The sequence below is a fragment of the Anarrhichthys ocellatus genome, unplaced genomic scaffold (assembly GCF_004355925.1).
Source record: "Anarrhichthys ocellatus isolate YVR2014 unplaced genomic scaffold, GSC_Weel_1.0 scaffold93, whole genome shotgun sequence".
NCBI classification, from domain to species: domain Eukaryota; kingdom Metazoa; phylum Chordata; class Actinopteri; order Perciformes; family Anarhichadidae; genus Anarrhichthys; species Anarrhichthys ocellatus.
Window position 1 is genome coordinate 199,260 of NW_022280123.1, and position 20,595 is coordinate 219,854.

Here is a 20,595-nt window from a genome sequence, read left to right on the forward strand (position 1 = left end):
CTGTTTTTTTATGGAGCGTGTGTGTGTGTGTGTGGGTGTGTGTTTGTGTGTGTGTGTATTTTATAGTAACTAAAAGATACACAAATTGATTGAGGCTGGTGATTCTCTTTCAGGATGTGCAAGACCTTCATTGCTTTCGCTCTGTACATTTCTTCCTCTCTCTCTCTCTCTCTCTCTTTTAGTCCGTGACAGTCGTCATCTCTCTCTCTCTCTTTTAGTCTGTTACAGTCGTCCTCTCTCTCTCTCTCTCTCTCTCTTCTACTCTGTTACAGTCGTCCTCTCTCTCTCTTTTACTCTGTTACAGTCGTCCTCTCTCTCTCTCTATCTCTCTCTTTTACTCTGTTACAGTCGTCCTCTCTCTCTCTGTCTTTTACTCTGTTACAGTCGTCCTCTCTCTCGCTATCTTTTACTCTGTTACAGTCGTCCTCTCTCTCTCTCTCTTTTACTCTGTTACAGTCGTCCTCTCTCTCTCTCTCTTTTACTCTGTTACAGTCGTCCTCTCTCTCGCTCTCTTTTACTCTGTTACAGTCGTCCTCTCTATCTCTCTCTCTTTTACTCTGTTACAGTCGTCCTCTCTCTCTCTCTCTCTTTTACTCTGTTACAGTCGTCCTCTCTCTCTCTCTCTTTTACTCTGTTACAGTCGTCCTCTCTCTCTCTCTTTTACTCTGTTACAGTCGTCCTCTCTCTCTCTCTTTTACTCTGTTACAGTCGTCCTCTCTATCTTTTAGTCCGTTACAGTCGTCCTCTCTCCACCAGCTGGTAGTTCACACTGCAGCGCACGCTCGCGTTGACACTTTGCACCCACTCGAACAAATTGCTCGCTGAAGAAATGACACTTCAAAAGTTGTTGAGATACGGCATCACTTCATCGCAACACAAACTTCACAGAAGAAGAGTCAAACGGGAAACAAAATAATACAGTTGAGTGAAGGCGTAGGGAGAGGGAAGCCTCAAAGGGCAAACATAATCAATCACCGCTCAGACGTTGTTATTGACAAGTGTTAGTTAAAGGTGCTGTGGTTTCAGGGTCAGTGTGTCGTTCTGTCAATGGACAGCAGGGCTAGAAAAGTACTGACACACTGTGACAAACATTAAAGATGTCACTGATGATGCATTTATTCTACATCTTTCAAAGGTAACACATTCTTAAAGCATGCATGATTCGAGTTTATTGGTAAAAACATACAAAAAACACTGGTATAGTGGCTGTCTCCTGTCACTATAGGTGTGTTGCTCTTTCTTCATTTGAACTGGAAAACAAACCCAATTCTGAAAACATCTAGAAAAATGTCCATTTATGAATGGAATAAAGCTGCCGGTGTTTCTACGAGTACATCGGACTGACTGCTGTGGAGCAAACAAGGGAGCTGTTGTCAAAGCCATTATTGATTGATTGAAAGTGACATGTGGCCGTCACACTGCACTAAATCTGTGACAGGAAACCACAGCGTTTTCTACAACAGGTCGCAGCATTGGACTCACAGCACAAATTAAGTCTACAAGAGTTGGAAGTCTCGATGAGATTTAGTGATATATGGGCTCAGTGATGCAGTTAAGTGAGGAGAGTGTTTCTAACAGCTACCTTGGTTTCCATAAATCGTTTTTGGTTCATCAGGATGACACACACACACAGATTCTAACGTTGCTGTCAGATTGGTTTGGGTATGGCAGTATGGCGGGATGACTCTTTATTCTCACACAGCTTTGATTCTGACAGCACGCTGCCACAGAACAGTTTACTCTTTATCCTATACCTCTAAAAATACATCCTCATACATAAGTTGCACTGCACTATGACAAAAGAGTCTTTTATTCACAAGCTTTTTTACCACCGTGATACAGCCTGCTCACATTGGTAGAAATTAGGGGTCTCAACTCAACACGTCGCAGTGATGGGAAAATGTGGTAAAGTAATCACTTATAAATAAGAAAATCAAAGAACAGGCCGGCATGTATTTATCAGAGCACTCAACTTAAGTACATACAACTATCAGAGCGCTAGATATATTTAGAATTTATGAACCTTTCGCTAAAATTAGCCTGGGGAGGCGCGAAACAGCTGTTTGCAGCTTGCAACAATGTGGAAAATTAAAATGAAGGCAGAAAGTTCTATTTACAACAGCGAAAAGCAAACCGTGTCTCTCTGCATATCGATCTGTGCTCTGTGTCTGTAATACGGACAGCGCCACAGCTGCGCACACACACACACACACACACACTCACACACAAACACATCGTTCTCACAACAAACACCGCTGTCCATTGTTCTGAAACAAACAGCTAAGCGACAGTAACATGTTTTTTGACCAATTATAGACACATCAAGCTTAAACAAAGAGGGATCAATGAGCAACAAAAGAGACATGATTGGATGATCAGTCGACTGTATAACTTGACTATTTACATTTTTAGTCGGACCACCCGAGCAGAAATAAATAGGAACACAAGAAATAAACAATTTCATCAGACATGCTTGTGTTATTGAATCGCCAAAACAGCGTTTTTAACGTTTTACTCTATGTTGAGAAGGTCCATACCATTCTCATGTCTGTATAAAATACGAAACTTGAACACTAGCCAGTCGATTGGCTGAGGCGTAAGACTGGATAACAGGGCAACACCTAGCCTGGCTCTGTCCGAAAGTACGCCTGCAAACACATTTAAAGCTCACACCTTAACCCGTTTAAAACAAAGTGTAAAACCTATTTCCTGGCCAGATGCAATAACTGCCTGGATTCTTTCAAATAGTCGGGCACGTGACCCGCTGTAAAACCACAACGTGACGTTTTGGACAGAGCCAGCTTTTTCACCGTTTCTAGGTTTTTTGCTAAGCTAAGTTAAATAGCTGCTGGTTGTAGCGTCACATACTTATTGAAGACATGATTCATGTAATTCATTTAACTTAAGCTTGAACTATTTCTTTAAGGGACAGTAAAATAAGAGAGAGGTTACAGAAGTGCTTGATGGTTTATAAACCACATTGTTACCGATAACACATCAAGCAGAGTCCTTGATGGCTGCTTTATACTCTCAAGCTTTTTTTCCTGCTAAATTATTGAGTAACCTGTCTTTGGGAAAGAATAAAGAAAGACATTTTCTTTGTCGTCCAGGACCTTTAACTCTCTCCAAGATATGTGTCCCTTGACCCTGATCCAGATCCAGATGTGTTGATAGAGAGATATGAGCAGGAGGCCACTGACAGTGACAAAGCAGTCCAATAAAACCAGACCATGTGCTGTGTAATAAAGTAGCCCCCACTAAAAAAGAGAGAATACTGTATATGGTTGTGTAATACACTGACACAGTCAAACTTTCTTTTTATATTCAAACGCCTCCATATGCAGCAATGTACCAAAGTGCACCTGAAAGAAACAATGTCACGTAAACAAAACAACTGTAGAGACCTGCTGATAAAATATCCAAATAAAAAGCTTCTCAGTTATTTCTGTGACCTTAAGATCATCCGATATAAATAATAGAACTTTTGCTTTGTTATTAAAAAGTAAAGAGTAAAAAGTTGGTTTTATTAACAGAGAGCCTTATGGTAAACCAGCAGAGCATCCTCATTAATGAAGAGGGTGGATTTGCCTCCTTTTTATTTTCTTATTGAAAGTGAATGTTCAAAGTGCATATTATATAAATGTCTTAATATATATATATTTTGTGAATCTTCTACATCTGACAGAGAATTTCAATACATATTTCAAAAGAGTTTTGCCGAAACAGTGCATGCCGCTGAAGAATACAGGTGTATACAGGTGATGTGGCTCAACACAAACATCTTGTTTTAATGAGGAGAGCGCACTGTTTGTGCTGAGCATTGACAATCTCAGCATGAAGAAAAGATTGCAGGTTATTTACATTTTATTCCATAGACTTTTTGTTGCAGCATATGTTGCACACAAAAATTATTGCTCAGCAGCTTTTCTTCTCTTTTTGTCTGCACTTTAGGCATCAAAATGTAAAAAAAGAAGACCGATTGAACATGCTGTACGTGACATTCAATGGTTTTGTGCCAGTGATATGCACGGGTCTGATCTCCAGCAGTTGTAAAGTTTTTCTCTGACGATTCATGTTGGATGACTCGTTCAAAGACGACAGCTCCACTTGACAGTCAGTTCTTCCTCTTTCAGAGTCCAATCATCTGTCACCTGTGAGGGGGAGAGTATCTTGGGATACGTTTGAGCTTATAACGTGTAACCTCTGAACTGCAGGCACCGACTTGGAAATATTTATGCTGCCATGTGATTTCAGCACAAGTGGTCATTACATTCACAATCTCACAATAGCTGTTCCTGAAGGGTAAAGCGCTGCGTGATCACAGCATTTCCCAGCTGGTTCGGGAATTGGAACCGGAGCGTTTCCAGTCATTGTGCAGCCTTTGTGTTCTGATAAAGACATTTAGTAGCATTGAACCAAACGGCTGGGGTCTGGTTTATTTCTGCAGCAGATAAAGTTTGTTTTTTGTTATAATTTTTACATTAAGACAGACTCACTGCGCTGTAGGCTTTAGTTTACATGCCACGAAGATTCAGAATAGATGATGAAGATGTTCCAGCAGCTCGTTCCGCCTACGGACTGTAAGGACATGAGAGACAGAGATATGTTTAATGGCCGTATATGATGCCGATATCATGTTGTTGTTGTTAAAGTTTGCATCTGAGAGAATACAACAAATCAATTACATAATGATACCAAGTGAGACTCAAAATGGATGAACTTAAATGAACATTTAATCTAGACTGTTCTTGTCTGCATTTTCACTGTGAAGAAACTTTAACTGCTTATGTCTCAATTCAATACAGACTGTCTCCATTTAATATCGATTAATCATCACTATTAGTTGGCCAACAGATTAATCGGTTAATATTTAGCAATGATAGTAGAAAATATTTTCCCTGGAATATCGGATGAAATGTTCTAAAACCTGGTCACCGCCCACTCCTTCCGTCTCTTCTATGGCTCCTGTAGCCATGAAGAAGAAACAGCAGACAGCAGAGAGCCTTGATGTCAGCTGCGCTTTGTCTCGAGTCAGGACAAAGACAAAAACTATAACAACTCCGCCCGCACCTGTTTCCCAGATGCGGGGAATGTCTCTCAAATCCTCTCTCCCTGTCCCACTGCCCAACCGCCTCCGCTATGCATGAATTACTCCTGCACTCCACTTCATTTCTTCCTCCCTTATTGTTCTCCTCTACTTATGGCTACATGCCCGCTAACGAAGTTACCGTGAAGTTTGTGTCATCTCGGCTTTTCGTGTCACAATAGCATACAGAGAGATATGTTTGTTTTCACTGCGAATTGATCCGATTCCTTGCAGTGAGAAGGACAGAGAGGGGAGGGGGGTGGAAGTAGCAGAGAAGACAAAGCAGTGAGTGGGAGACGACTAAAAGGGTAAGAAACCTAAGAGCGAGGTGGGGGGGGAGGGGAGAACAAGAGAGCTAAAAATATCCACCACCACCTTTAAGTCGAGCAGCTAACGCCATGTTGTTCGCTTGGGTGCACGTCTCCTCCGAGTGACGCTTTGCCGAAGAGTTTTAATTGTAAATGAGCTGCAGTCTATTGTTCAGTGCTCTCTCAGGCACAGGCCTCGGTATGTGTGTGTGTGTGTGTGTGTGTGTGTGTGTGTGTGTGTGTGTGTGTGTGTGTGTGTGTGTGTGCGCGCGTGCGCGTGTGTGTGATCATGTACATTTATATACTAGGAATGTGTGTGTCCTTACTTGTGGGAAACATGGATGTAGATTCTTTGACATTATCCATATGTTTCCTTTTATGTTATATTTGCAGATATTTCCCTGCGAACACTAATTGAACGTTCAGTCATTTCACTCAGTGCAGTATTTTACTCAAAACAGTACACAAAACACAATGGTGCACATGTCCAGTGCACAGCCAGTGTCCAGCTGTGTCTGACGTTATGTGACTAAGATGGAGAAACTGAAGAGAATGGAGTCACCATAAAAACAGTAGCTGGTAACTAGTACCAATAATATACAGCACACTGTTTGTTGTTGAAGATGTTTTTACACTGTCCTAGTAGTGGATACCGTTGATTATTATAGTACCATCGGCATGAGATACCAAATATTCTGAACCACTGGGACGATGCATTTATCAATGATAGGACGTCTTGAGCACTGATACAGCTGGAGACGGTCTTCAGGAGTGGGTGAGTGGGCCTGTGTGAGGAGGACAGGGGGAAAGCCCTCAGTTTGTTAAGGTACAGTACATACAGTAAATGCTGGCTCGCTACTCTTTTAAGTATAATTTAATTGGTTCCGCTTAAGTATTGTTTTAATTAGCTACACGCATTGCGGTGATCTGTGGCTGACTTTGCATCCAGCTTGAATCGCTACATTTGTTTATTTTGGGCATTGGATGGCATTCCCTGGAAACAGCGTTATTCTCAAAAACAACCGCAAAGGATTAAATGTTCCCATAACTGATCTGCCAAGCAAATAGCATTTTGGTGCTCCTGTGCTATTTGCACGCGTTTGAATATAGTTAATATGCATACATTTAGCACAGAATTGTCCCCTTTCTATGCAAAAAAACGCTCCTATACAGTATATTGACTAAGAACAGGGCTGATAGCCACATGCAGACACAGAAACTTTTAGCATCTTCAGAGAGTTTATCAGAACTGAAGCTTGTAAGGGCTGTCAGCTCAAACTCTTTTGGGATGCAGTGACAGCATGCCAAGATGGAAAAATACATGAAAAAATGTCATTTTTGACAGTACATGAGACAAACAACAAGGTTTATATAATCAAAGAAGTCACGCCGTTGTGCCTCCTGTGTAAATGCGCACATCTGTCTTAATGTGGGAAGCCCCTATTGTTGACGCTGCTCTGCAAAAGTCAGAAAAGATCTCAAATATCTAAAAAAAACTCTTAAAAGGAGAGAAGTTAAATGAGCCTAGGTACGACCCGAGCTCGACCCAGTTGACTCAGCGTGTTTCTGGCTCATATCTGTGTGTGTGTGTGTGTGTGATATCTTTTGTGAATGAGACGGTGCTGCCAGCGACTTGTGCTAATTGTACCCAATAAAACAACAGAAGTAAACAACGCGGAACAAACATTCGTGATCTTTTATCGTGAGCAACCTTTTTTCATGATTCATGTGAACACATTTGAATACCGGCTGACACTGAATGGAAAGTTAAATTGGGTGAATGCGGAATAAGTCAAATCAGGTTTAATTGAGGAGAAAGTCTATAAAGACCCCCCCCCCCCCTCTCCTCACCTCGCTGCTCGATTGGAAGGCTGTAATTCCTCACACACTTCTATAATTGACTGGGACACTTAACTTTCTAAATCTGTCGAAATGACCACTGGGCTTTTATCTCTAACTGTCTCCATGGTTACGGAATATGGTTTCGTTGATGAGTGTGAGCGTGAGCGTGTGCGTGTGTGTTTTGGGTGGAGGGAGGTAGCTCCTAATTGACTGGCTGTTAAAGCTTTTAATGAAGAGTGTGCAGCCAACGCTCCAATTAACTGTGATGGGGCCATCAGGGGGGGAAAAGTGGCAGCTCAGGAGAGAGTGGATGAGTGGATTGGGGGGGGGGGGGGAGTGAGGAACCGAGGGAGAAAAGAGAAAATAAGAGGACGGTGAAGAGAGAGGTGTGAACAACATGTTTTCTCAGAGCTCCTTAGTGTTATCACAGCTTCTCACAGTTTTTTTAGACGCACCAACACCCGTGTCGCCTCATCTTGTTCTCTGTCTGAGACAAAGAAGACTCTGGACTTTATTTCTAAACCGCGGGAATATCACTAAATTGCATGATTTATTTGTGAAACGTCACTACTGTGATCGCTCATAGAAAACACACACCTCTGCAATGCCCTTTGATTATTTTATCAAGGCATTAGTCATGGTACACTCCTACGTACACACGTATATTGAGTTTTTATGGGAGCGTGGATCTGTCAGATCTGTAGCAGCATCGTCCTCATGAGAGGAGGCAATGTGGTTTTAATTTTGAGATCGCCAACACTCAAACAAGCCCTATGACATTTATCTTTGTTTGTAATTGTCCAATTTTTTTTTGTTGACAGAAATCATAATTCTTCATAAAGAATTGATAATAATATGTTGCGTTCATACTATGCTACAAGATGCACCAATTTGCATCACCATTTTTCAACAGAGCTTGATTCTGTCCTGCTTATATATCTCAGTTATTCATAATGAAGTATTTAAAGGCATCAATGCAAATGATAGACTTGCTCTCTTTCTCGCCTCATTGGCAGACTTTATTGCTACAAAGTAAACATTTTCTGCCAAAGTGAAATATTGCGAAAAAGACCAAAAACTAATTACAAAGAGCCCCAGTGTAGCATCTAAAGATCACAGTGGAATAAGAGAGCACCTCAAAGGAGCTGGCTTCCCATCCATCCCTTTCTTTACTGTCTTTGAACAGTCCAAGTTCCTTCCGATAAACAGATATAATTGCCTATTTATCAGCCTCGTTGGAACTCCCGCTTTACATGAAATATTCATGATGAGACAACGGAAATGAATACAGAGAGCGATGAAGAGGAAAGCGCAAAGATAGTGTAGTATCATGTGGCATAATTCTTCATGTACTGCGCAGTACCTGCTCGGTGAGCTGCGTTTTCACATCAGCTATTGTCTGTGGCACCACCACTTGTCCAAAAGGCTAATACCATATTTGATTTCAATATGTGTGCCGCATGTTTGAATAAATGTAATCAAGCTGCATCAGATCCAGTCACGACCCAGAAATACGAGCAATGCAAGTTAATGTGTAATCCCACTGGTTCGTTCGGTGTGTTTAGATCGTGTGTGTGTGTGTGTGTGTTTGTGTGTTGCAGGTGCCGTAGAGGTGAGGAAAGAAGGCCTGGACGCTCAGATCAACCGCCTGGCTGAACTGATTGGACGACTGGAGAATAAGGTAAGAACACACACGCACTTGTACTTGTTTCGATCACTTGTGAAGATATTTCGTTGACTAGTGTTAATTCCCTTGACGCTTACCATAACCACCACATGCCCAACCTCAACCGTAATCAAAGCCCAAGTCTTAAAGGGTAAGGCCGGCAATAGTCAATATGTTTCTTATTGTCAACAAAAAGAAAAAAAACAACAATGATTTGATTCTGTTGACAAGTATTGTATCCAAATCATGATCTATCTTATTCCTCTCTGCCATAGATCCTCCGTTGTTGTCCAAAAACTATTAAAACACACCAGTGAGGCACAAAAAGAGACATGGTCCTTCTCTACCATGGTGACACACTGTGGTCACATGCTGCTGTAAAGGATCAACTCTTACTTGAGTATGATTGAAACCACAGTGTCCAGATGTTTCAGGAAATTACAGAGCCATATTTTTAACCATTTTTTACACTTCAAACAAGCAAAGAGTTCCCTTTTTACAAGATTGATTGATTCATTTCAATTTTAGAGGCCCCGAAAAAAAGCATACCATTGGAAAGTGTTCAGAGACAGACTAATACATTGTTGGTTTGGGGCTTTTTTGTTGAATTTGTTGAGAATAAGTAAAATACCGGACCAACAGCCATATTCTTTAACCCTAATAATGTAATGCTTTACTCTGGGGGACCAAATTTTGCCCCCACAAAATGATTGGTACAAGCACACTCACATTTGCACATTGCAAATTACAGAATGTGATTGCACTGGTGCAGTATGAGTAAAAGGATTAGATGTTCTACAGAGAATAAATTACATCAATTCTGATAACAAAGTGAATTAGGCCAGACCCAAGACAAGCAGACTCTGTTGCTCTTTTGGTTTTCTCCTTTTATTTTTAGCTGTACTCATCCTTGAGGTTACCAGCACTGCTCTATCAACTACAAACAGCACAAGCCAGTGATCTCGTCCTCACGCTGATCTTTTTTTTACCAAGTTGTCAGCATGTTGAGGATTTGTATATCGGAGATGTTACATTGGCCAAATTGGGCAATGCCACGGCAGCATACTGAATGTAAAGGTCTGCAGAGGACAGGACAAACGAGAACATGTAGGAGAGGAAAGAAGCAGGGGGTTGGATAAGGAGTTAATGAACAATAAATGATGGAGAGGAAAGGGTGGAGGTAGGGAGTGGATGAAGGAATAGACAGAGGAGGCAATTAAAGGGCCTTTTGTCCAAACTATTGCAGTTGTCTTTTTCCATACTTGCTCCTCTTTGTAGCAGTTCTCGTCCCATGTGCCTCCTCATCCTCCTCCCTCCCTTCCACCATTTTTACATCCATCCCCTCACCACTCCCCTCTTCCTCCTCTCATCCTCCCCCTCCCCTATTTGTCTCTCCGTACCCCTGCATTGCCTGCGTCCCGTCCAGTACTGAACATGTGAAGGCTAATGGAGCCTCAGCAGACTTCTTCGGAAGAGCGAGGCCACTACAGCAGAAAGAGCTAAGAATAACTAAACACAATGTACTGCCAGGGCGACAGAGGGAGGAGAGAGGGACGGGGAATCACAGAAAGAAAATAGAGTATGAGATGAAGAATAAAAAAGAAGGGAGGGACTAATGTTTGATTAGGTTTTATATACTGCCTGTTTAGAATCCACCTTTAGCCCTTTGGCTCTGGATGGTAATTTGATATTCTTCTAACAAATGGTTCAGGTTTAAGCCTCACTCAGTCGAGCGACCTCTATTGTAGAAGAAGTGATTGAAACACCTTCCACTCCAGAATTGTTCAATAATCACCTGTGACCCTGGAGCCCTCCTGAGAGCCCATTACTCTACTCACAGTGACTGTGGCACAAAGGCACTTTCGTCTCACGGATGACTAAACACAGTCAAGTCTGATTTGTACCTGTTTAGACGGGAATGAAGACAGGATCTCCACAGATTTTTATGGTAGAAAACTAGCCAGTAATAAATTGGAGCTTGAAAATTGCGCTAAGGGAAAAAGCAGAGATGATAGGGACGTTGTTTAAATTACTTTTCCATCTCATCAACGAGTCAAACCCAAAGTGACGAGTTAGTTATCGTAAAGGTCAGCTCCCAACATCGTCCCAAATCACCAGAAATCGATTGTAAACCTTTATCGAGAATGTATACGAGTAAAATGAAAGGTTAGTCAAAGCTTTAGATTACAGCACACAAGTTACATTGTAATTATGTGGTAACAACAAGATACTTATAGGTACTTAGAGAGGGACAAACAAAGGAAAAAGGGGTAACTGTGTTTAAGATGGACTCAGAAATAAATAAAACTGTAAGTATTGTGACATTAATTGAACACCTTCGTAATAATTACAGTAAGGAATAATAACCCTGTTTTATTATTGGATAACAAGACAGCAAAAATGGATACAACAGAGTTAAAAGTCCCAATATTCCATATAAATGATTTATATGTAAATCTTAATATATGAAGTCTTTAATCATTATTATTACAATGCACTTTATTTCTGTTGCAGAGAAAGAAATGTGCACCTTTAGCCATAAAATACATATGTTTTTGAAATGATAAATAAAAACTGGGGAACAGTGTTGCACTTTCGGGTCCAATGAAAGATGGTCAGACCTGATGTCAGAGAACAACTTACCTGCTTTTACCCTGTGACATCATCAGAACGTGAACAATAAAGGAGCCAAATGCATATACGTTCACTCACTAACTTCTAAAGCGCTAAGTTATGATGGAGAGGGATAGTTGCACTGTCATCCAAACCCTGCTCCGGTTTCAAGTTCAGTACACCAGATTTACAGTCGGAAAAAGGGGACGTGATTAATTCCTGGACACTTACTGTTGGGGTCTGACCTTGCCGTCTGTGGTGTCCATCCACTAACAAGTGTGATGTCTCGGTTTCCCTGGCAACCCTGCTCCCAAAAATCACCTCGACATCTGCGTCCCTGGTTTTTCTCCTAAGTTTTTTTTTGGGTATTATTGTATTAATTAGTGAGCTTCAGACGTGCTGGTTGGTGGATAGTTTTATTTTCATACTGAGCCAGGCTAGCTGTTTCTCGTCATTATGCTAAGCTAACGTACAGACATGAAAGTGGTGTCAATCTTTTCATGTGACTCTTAGCAGGAAAGAAAATGGTAACATCTCCTAAAATATTGAAAGATTCTTTTAATCAAGCTCAAATTATAGTTCTGCATCTTTCAAAAACGTGAAAGTCTAAGATAGATGTCAGACGCACTCCCACATACTCCTGTCACATAAAGACTAATGTTGGACACTTAGACTGTTATTGACCAGAGGGGAAATATCCCCCACATCTCTTGGGTGTAGATTAAAAGCATTTTTAAAGATAACATTTCAGTTAATGCTCAGAATAAAATCTTTTCTTCCAAGTCTACCACCACCATTCTGCTGAGAATTTTCTCTCTTTTTTTCAAACAAAAAGCATCCAAGAAGGAAATAGTGACTCAACATGGCTCCTTTTATAACATCATCCTGTTACGCTTGTATTTTGAGGTCTTGCAAGGCTGCTGCATTTTTTGGATGATTTTCCACATTTTCTTTGTTAAAAAAAGAAATTACTCCCAAAATGAATCTTCTAGTGACAACACAGCCTAGCACAAAGACACCTCACATTGTAAAGAAAATAGGTCACCAAACTTTCATGTTGGAGAGAGTGTGTTTTTTTTTCTGAATAATCAGAGCTAAAGAAAAGCAAATTAATAGACATTTTTCTGCTGGATTACATTTTCAGAAGGCCAGACAATATACCGCAGGAATCATATCAAAGCACAATATGTCTTTGAGGAGGAGTATTGAATGTGGCTCTGTCTTTGTCTGTCTGTTTGGCCCGGTATTACCGGCGTGGATCTCAGTATTAACACTGTAGGGGAGTCTGGACGAGGAAATGATATTATCACACTGCATCAGGGTGAATCATGAATTGTTTACTGAACTGAATAATAAGACGGCTACACACTGTGAGGGATGCGGTGCCTGGCGAGATGAAAATAGTCAGTGCCCTGTGTTGGTAGCGCTGCTCTGTGATAGCACACTGCGAATCCTGTTGCCTGCAAACCGTCCTCAAAGTGGTAAATTCGGTCGCTTTGGTTGCTTTGGTCTGACTTTATAGATTCCCCTGCCGTCTCCCTCCCCGCTCCCCTGGGAGTTTTGTTTGTTCTCTTGGTTACAAAATATCACTGTTCATTGCTCTCTGCGTGCCACAGATGACAAAATGTGTTTCTCACCTGGAAAAATCTCTCTCAGGATGATAGAACTTGATTGCTACACATCGGGTGTTGGTGATACTGAGGCTGAATACTGACAAGCAAAGTGAGACGGCTTTCTTCTCCTTTTTTTCAGCAAAAAAATATTTGATAACTTTAACTACACTGTGCTGTAATGGCAAACCTTGAAGCTCTTTGACTGTTTTTTTTTTAAGTGCGTAGAGGTTTCTTGTCTCACACAGAGCGCTGTACAAATCATTCGGGTGGCAGCTTCTCTTTTTAGCTGGCGCTGGCCGACGCTTTCACAGGCTAAAGTGACAAACGTCGGCGGCAGCAGAAGGTCTTATCAGCTGATGCTAATTAATGCAAATTACAAAATAATTTAGCAAGAACCTGAATGGCACGCCAGCATTTAACATGGCTGCTGTTGGTTTGTGTGTCTGCTGCTGTCTGCTAAAGATTGTTTATGAGGTAAAAGGAGCATCACTCCTTAACACTGCTGTCGTACAACAACAAGATCAGACTGTTGTCTGTATAGTCCACACAACTCCAACAGAGTGGGGAACGACACCTGGAGTGGCATCCTTTCAGTGAAACTTTCGTCCATACCATAATAATTTAAGCTTATCAGGTTTATAGTTTTGAATCGGGGCCTTCAGTATTTGGATCAAGGAGCTCGAAAAAAATACATCGTACCTAGATTAGAAGGCTTTACTTGTTATTTCAGTGTGTCAGAGATGATTAATCAACATTTAATCAACACTCATTCTGGCATCTTTTATTTTTAAGACAAAGATTTTACAAGGCATTACTGAGGTGAAGTAAAGTTTGCCTGCAGTGCATTGACGTATATATGTGCCTTTTAGATGAGAAGTACCGCTGCCTATCCAGAGATGAACTTGAACTTGTCATGTCAGGCAGCTAAAGATGCTCTCATGACAGACTTCTTCCACCTGCGTAGCACCAAAGGGCTGACAACGTTAGCGACGAGCTAGCAAACATGGTGGCGCATTCAGCAGCTAAAGACCGATATTTTTTCTCATGTGTGGGTGCGATAAAAACAGAGCGAAAATAAGAGTGAGTACTGAACCTTTATTGTCATCGGGTGGAAAGAAACACACCTTCAGTGAATGCTAATGTTACTTCGTTCCTGCTGGATGGATAAATAAGCACATTTATGCTAATATGTTATCCATGACAATTGTATAAAGCCATGATATGTCAATGTGGTGTTCACGGCTTGTCCCCAATCGGTGAATACAGGTTTAAAAGGATGCAGCCATTGTTATTTAAATGTATTAATGTCAATTTCTATTGGGCAAACTCTGTTTCCCAAAAAATGGTTTACGCGTAGGTTGTGCACACAGCACCTTCCATTTCAGTCCAGCTGTGACCAGGCTGTGTCACATTGAGCTAAAATCTTTCATTCTAGAACTCAGTATGTTTCCGGTAGCTTTGACAATAAGTGTGTGTGTGTGTGTGGGAGATTGTGTTTCCCTTGCCCACTGTGTCCGACCCGTTTGCATTCAACTCTCCCTGCTGCGTTCGGTAATATTCTCAGTTCCCTGCCAGCAATGCAGACCCTCTTCCTTCACAGTGCCAACAGTGATTCTAATCAGTCACCTCGGTGACAGACACCCTGCAGCGTTTACCGTGATTTATTAGAACAGGTTTATATAACTCTGTCTCACAGACATGGAGCGTGGAGGAGACAACTAGAAATCAATGTCTCATCATCTTCAGTCCTCACAAACGGACACAAAAACACACTGTACCTGCCTTTACCAATGTCTTGTCTGAAGAGCGTATTTGAACTTAACTATTAATCATGTCCCCTTCACTTAAGTCTTGAATGTGAACAATTGACAGTTCACTAAAACGTCTCCCCTGAAGTATGGCGGTCTAATGAGAAAAAACCTCATTATCTCAGGAGTTGTTCTATTTTAGCCTTTCCAAGAACAAATCCACTATGGATTATATGTTGTTTATCTGCTCGAACATAAGCCGCACACATTGACTTTTTACCTGGTTCATGTACCGTAACATTTAACTCAACCTTTCAGCATTTTATCAAGCCCTCCTGTGCATACTGAAGAACATTTTACGGTCCTCTTGTTTTAAAATGTATCTGCTGGAAGAAAAGAAAAATTCAGCGTTTTCAACCCGAGTGAGTTTTAGCATTAGCTCAGCTCGACAGGCATAGCAACCGTAGCTAAGGGGGTCGGGCTTAGCAAAAGGCAATTAAGTTCTTGATGACATTACCACATCCCTTTATTTTGCAAGCAGACTTATGAAAGGTGGATTAATCCCCATCAGCTATAGCTCCTACCTGATGATGTTCAGTTAGTTTTGGTATTTCAGTGTTCTTGTACGTGTAGAACTTTCATGGTGACGTAAATCATTCTGTTTCATCTCGGGCTTCTCTTATTGGCATGCATTCACCTCCTCTCCGTACCCTCCTTCCATAATGCCTGCTGAACTTTATTTTCATCTTAAAACAGACATGACGCCCTTCTTTCATGCCTGTGTCTGCTCTCATATCCCGTGTCCACTAATACCTCTCGTTGTGAATGACTAATTTCCGCTTCGAGCTTTGGCTGTAGTAGTTGCTGTCGTTGGTCTTGTTGATTGACACGTTGCTGCTTTTGTTGTTGATCTGCTTCTCCTTGCAGACAGTCTGGTTTGATCTGCACCAGAGGCTAACAGACACAGATGGTACTACCAGCGCAGTAAGTAGACACTAAAGGAACAAGCATTGTACGTTACACTGCAACACACAGCCCCAGGTTGCAGCATCACACACTGCTGCCCAACAAGTACTGCAGCAGTAGCTCAGGATGAGTGTTACAAGGCTGAGACATGACTTTGTGATGTAATTAACATGGGACGGCACTTCCGCATGACCAATGGCGTCCAAAAATAAGCCAGGTCTCAGTGCCTGTCCCACGGGCGCTGATGTGTTGAATGATTTCCCAGGAAAGGTGCTTGTTTTATTTTGTTGTCTAGACCTGAACAGTTTATAGAAACCGAGTAGTCTGTGGAAGAATTAATAGAGTCATATCATCCAATATCTAACACCCACAGAGAAAATAGCATAACAGCTGTCCTAGAAACATACTGCATATTTAGGCTGTGTGATATTCTCTGTGATAACGAACAATGAATCACAAGAAAAGCCACGGGTGATGTGTGGGCGTTTTCTTTTCAGGCTTTTTTTTTAAATTTAATCATGAATCAGAACATTTTCACTTACAGAAGCTCAACTATTTGACACCATTTTCCAATATTGTTTCACCCGAGACCGCTATCACACACATACACCTATGTGCCTGCAGTGAAGTACAGATAAGAGTGTGAGAGTGCCATGAATACAGCCAAAATGTTATCTTACGGATCTGAATGCCTGCGGGAAAGAAAGCCATGAGCGACCTGTATAATAGATGAAATACAGATTTATTGTATTCACATGCACTTTACACAAAACCCTCTGTAATACGAAGAAGATACTTGAGATGAGAAAAGTACCCGCACTAAAGAGAAATCAGGGGTGTCTGTCATATATGTTGGAGAGTGGTTTAAACGCTGTAGTAGTTCACTACATTGATTATTGCTCATGAAACTGGCATCAGTAGGGGCATCCTTCAACCACAAGGTTGGTGGTTCGATACCCGGCTTCTTCTGTCCGTATGTTGAAGTGTTCTTGAGCAAGGCACTGATCCCCAAGTCTCTCCCTGGGCACTTCATAGCAGCCCATTGTTCCTAATGCTTAGGATGGGTTGTATGCAGAGGTCCAATGTCATGTATTTATATTTATATATATGCTGATTGTAATACAGTTTAAGTAAAAAGTTACATTACATTTACACCAGAACAACTGACAAATGGATCAAGAAAAAATACATTCCATGTGGTCTCTTTATACATGAAAAATGAATACCAGCTGAAAGCATAAAACAGAACAGCACAAAGACAGAAATACGCATCCTATCCACTAGAATTGTAGAACTGGGCACAAGCCTCATTTCCACTACCGCTGTCAGCCATAAATATATCAAGACAAGCACTAAATTAAAATCTGCACATCACTCATTAGACCTCTATTGACAGGTCTAATGAGTAAGGAAACGGCAAAGAAGTGCACTTTTGTGCCACACCAGCAAGGTTCTGCAACAATGCCAGAGCAACCTTTATTACAAGCGACCATTACTGTTCGGCTGTGGGTATTTCTAGCGCACGTATCTTTAATTCATCACATGTACCTGTGGTCTGCATGTCAGAAGGATAATCAATAATGTAGTGTGTGGCACCGTTGTCAAAACAGAGTTGTGCTTCAAAATAAAGGATCAAATTTGAAAGAAACTGTAAAATGAGCGGTTCTGTGAAGCTACAGGAGTTTTCGAGCTAAATGCTAATGTCAGCATGCTTCCATGGTCACAATGACGATGCTAAGAGGTTGATGTTAGGCAGCTTCGATGCTTATCATGTTCATCATGTTAGTTTTGCCTGTTAGCTTGCTAACTTGCTAACTCGCAATATGTTTGAAGGATTTTGGTTATAAACAAGACAAGTGTTCCTGAGGGGAACCTGTGTCTGTAGAATGCTGAACCTCTGGTGATGCTGGAGGAAGTCGAGGGATAACCAAAGTCTAGTCTGGGCCAAAATAGTGGATCAACCGACCAACATTGTCTTCCCTAGAGCCATGTGTGCCTAGAGTGACTAAAAGTCAGTGAAATACACCCGGCCCTAGATCTGTATCACAAGGAGTTAATAATCCAATCTTCTTCTGCCTGCAGGAGACCAGCGTAATCACCTATTGCACATTTACCCACAGCGGTCGGGCCACTTATAGCTCCTCATTAGCAGCAAGCAGTGAGAGCCGAGACAAAATTGTCCAGTTGTCATGGGCACCGACACAGAAGGGTTTTCATAACAGATTACTTACATTCACTGAGAGAGAGTGAGAGAAGTTTCAAGTTGTCAAAGAAATCACATAACCACCCAAAAAGGGTCACGCATGAAAGCAAGATGATGAGGAACAGGCAATACTAAAAAAACAGGAGAGTGAATAAGAGGAAGCAGTAAAAACTTAATGGACTTTAAACTAGGAAAGCTTAGTTACTAAGTAACTCCCTTGATCCACAACCACGGTTTCCTTTTTTATTTTTACTTCAGCTTGTCCTAAAACAAAACTCAAAAAGATTCAGAGCCAGAATTGGAGTCATGAAATAAGCTTAAGCCGTGTTCATCATTGCACCTTTCTTTTCTTCTGATCACTCAAAGCGCTGTACACTAGATGTCAACATTTACCCATTCACACACTGATGGCTGCTATGAGAGGTGCCACCTGACCATCGGGGTCCTAACTAATGTACACCGATGACACAGCCTTTGGGAGCAACTTGGGGTTTAGGTTTTCAACATTTACCATCCAATCAAAAAAATGACCATAAAATAATCTTTTTTAAAAAGGACGCAGAAAGGTACCACCATTTCAAGATTGTACTACGGTAAAGCCACCATTGAGCTCCACGGGAGAAAAGTGATTTTGTTGTTCATCATTCATTCAATTTCAACTTAAATGAGAATGAAATGAAACATCAAAAGAAAATATTGCGAGTAAAAAAGCATTTTGAAGAGCAGACTTGCCAGCACGCATTAGCAGCCCGGTGAATGTCCGGTTCAGGATGAATAAGCACAAAGCCCGCTCTCTGTTCACTGTTTATGGAATGGTTGTTTGTTGTGCTCGTTTGTTCCCTTCTTTTTTACTTCAAATAGCTTTACCTTTTGTCACTATAGCAACACAAATCAGCGTTTCGGAGGCAGAAAATATTTCCTCGAAGAACTGCCTCTTGTAAATTGCTCAAGCGGCCATGTGTATCAGGTTTTTTGTTATTTGCATTTATTGAAGGCACACTTCAGCGATTAATCCCCAGATTGTGCTGCCAGGCTGTTGTGGAACAATGTTTCTGAAACCAGGTGAAAAAGGTTAATAAATCTAGTTATTTATTCTTAAACTCAAAAACAGAATGACATTTTCCTTGAAATCTTTTACCATCCACCTTTCACCGTCCCTTCATCTCACCCTCTTATCGTGTGTATCATCATTCCTTGAGTTTACTGTTCCTCAGTAAACTCCCTCTCCTGCTTCTAAACACAGATTACTTTTACAAGGTCATGCTCCTCTTCACCTTTACATCATTTCACCCTTCCTCCAACGACTCAATCCATCCCACCCTGACCTTCCATTCTCCACCAGATGAAAGATTCAAACGTGATTGCCCATCACCTCCTCTCCCTTTCAGTCCTTTGTCAAAGCAATCATCCCTCGTCTCTGAGTCACATCACCACACGGGATCATAATAAGATCATATGCTGCATAAGAGATACAGAGATACTTTAAAACTGCAGTCGTTGAGCTGAATTAGCAATTTTATTCGTATTGGACACTTGTGAGCAATGAGCAGCTGGCCGACTATGATTTCTGTCATGTGAAGTAGGTAAATCAATCACATACACTGTATCTTGTCAGTCTTCTGATCCTCTGGAGGCACATCAGAAAAGGGGAGAGGAGTATTAAAAGAAGCTGTGGTATATGGAATACAATAAAAAGAAAATGTAGGAGGTGAGTAGGATAGATGGGCAGATTACAGAGTAATACGAGGGAGATAATGGAAGTGAAGAAAGGGAATTAGAAAAAGAAAAGGCCAAAGGGACACAAGCATGTCTCCGTTTCTAAGAAAGGATGTTTTTAATAGAGGTGTTTTTTTTGGGTTTTTTTCAAAAGCACAAATCTGTCAAATGTGGCATTTCCTTGGTTTTTCATCATGGCATACAGCATCTTTGCACTGCTGCCGTTTATCTAAATGAAACACACAATTAAGTAGAACACACTCAGCACAGAGCACAAACCCACGCAAACGCACAACTATTTTCCCTCTCGCAAAGCAGCAGAATTATCGTTTGTCTCCCGGGTTGGATCTTCTAAGAAAATATCATATAAATGCCATGATGTTCAACAGCTGACCTAGATATTGTAGACCTCCCCGACTAGCACATGTATTCCACCAAGACTGAGAGGCTACAGCCACAGCAGCAGTTTTATGAGGCTGCACTTGCTACTCCCACAAGGTCTCAGCTGTTTGCTGTCCTGAACTCTCCCTTGAGAGTTCCGGCCAATGATCTATGATTGGCCGGAACAATGATGAAATGATCTATTTGTTCGGATATCTAATCTCTGTAACGCTCCACACTGTGAGCATTATCTTTAATGCCAGCATCTGTTCTGACAGATTAGGTGGCCAGAGGCCGGTACCGTGAAACTGCAAATGGCTCATTAAATCAGTTATGGTTCCTTTGATCGCTCTAACGTTACTTGTTAGATGATAGCTTCAAGGCTCTCTTACATCTGTCCTAACTTCAAGTCCAGCCATGTTCCGACTGTTACATTCACTCATGCAGCTGCAA

The 20,595-nt window shown here is 41.3% G+C and overlaps 1 protein-coding gene across 2 annotated transcripts in view; it reads left to right on the plus strand.

The window, feature by feature from the left end:
- Nucleotides 1–20,595, plus strand: part of necab2 (N-terminal EF-hand calcium binding protein 2) — a 111,664-nt gene that overhangs the window by 62,637 nt on the left and 28,432 nt on the right. Inside the window, exons 8-9 of one of the 2 annotated variants that reach the window (XM_031875694.1) lie at nt 8,838–8,917; nt 15,804–15,860. In XM_031875694.1, coding sequence (XP_031731554.1) covers nt 8,838–8,917; nt 15,804–15,860 — 137 coding nt within the window. The remainder of the gene's footprint in view (nt 1–8,837; nt 8,918–15,803; nt 15,861–20,595) is intronic. The other variant, XM_031875696.1, reaches the window with a different exon arrangement.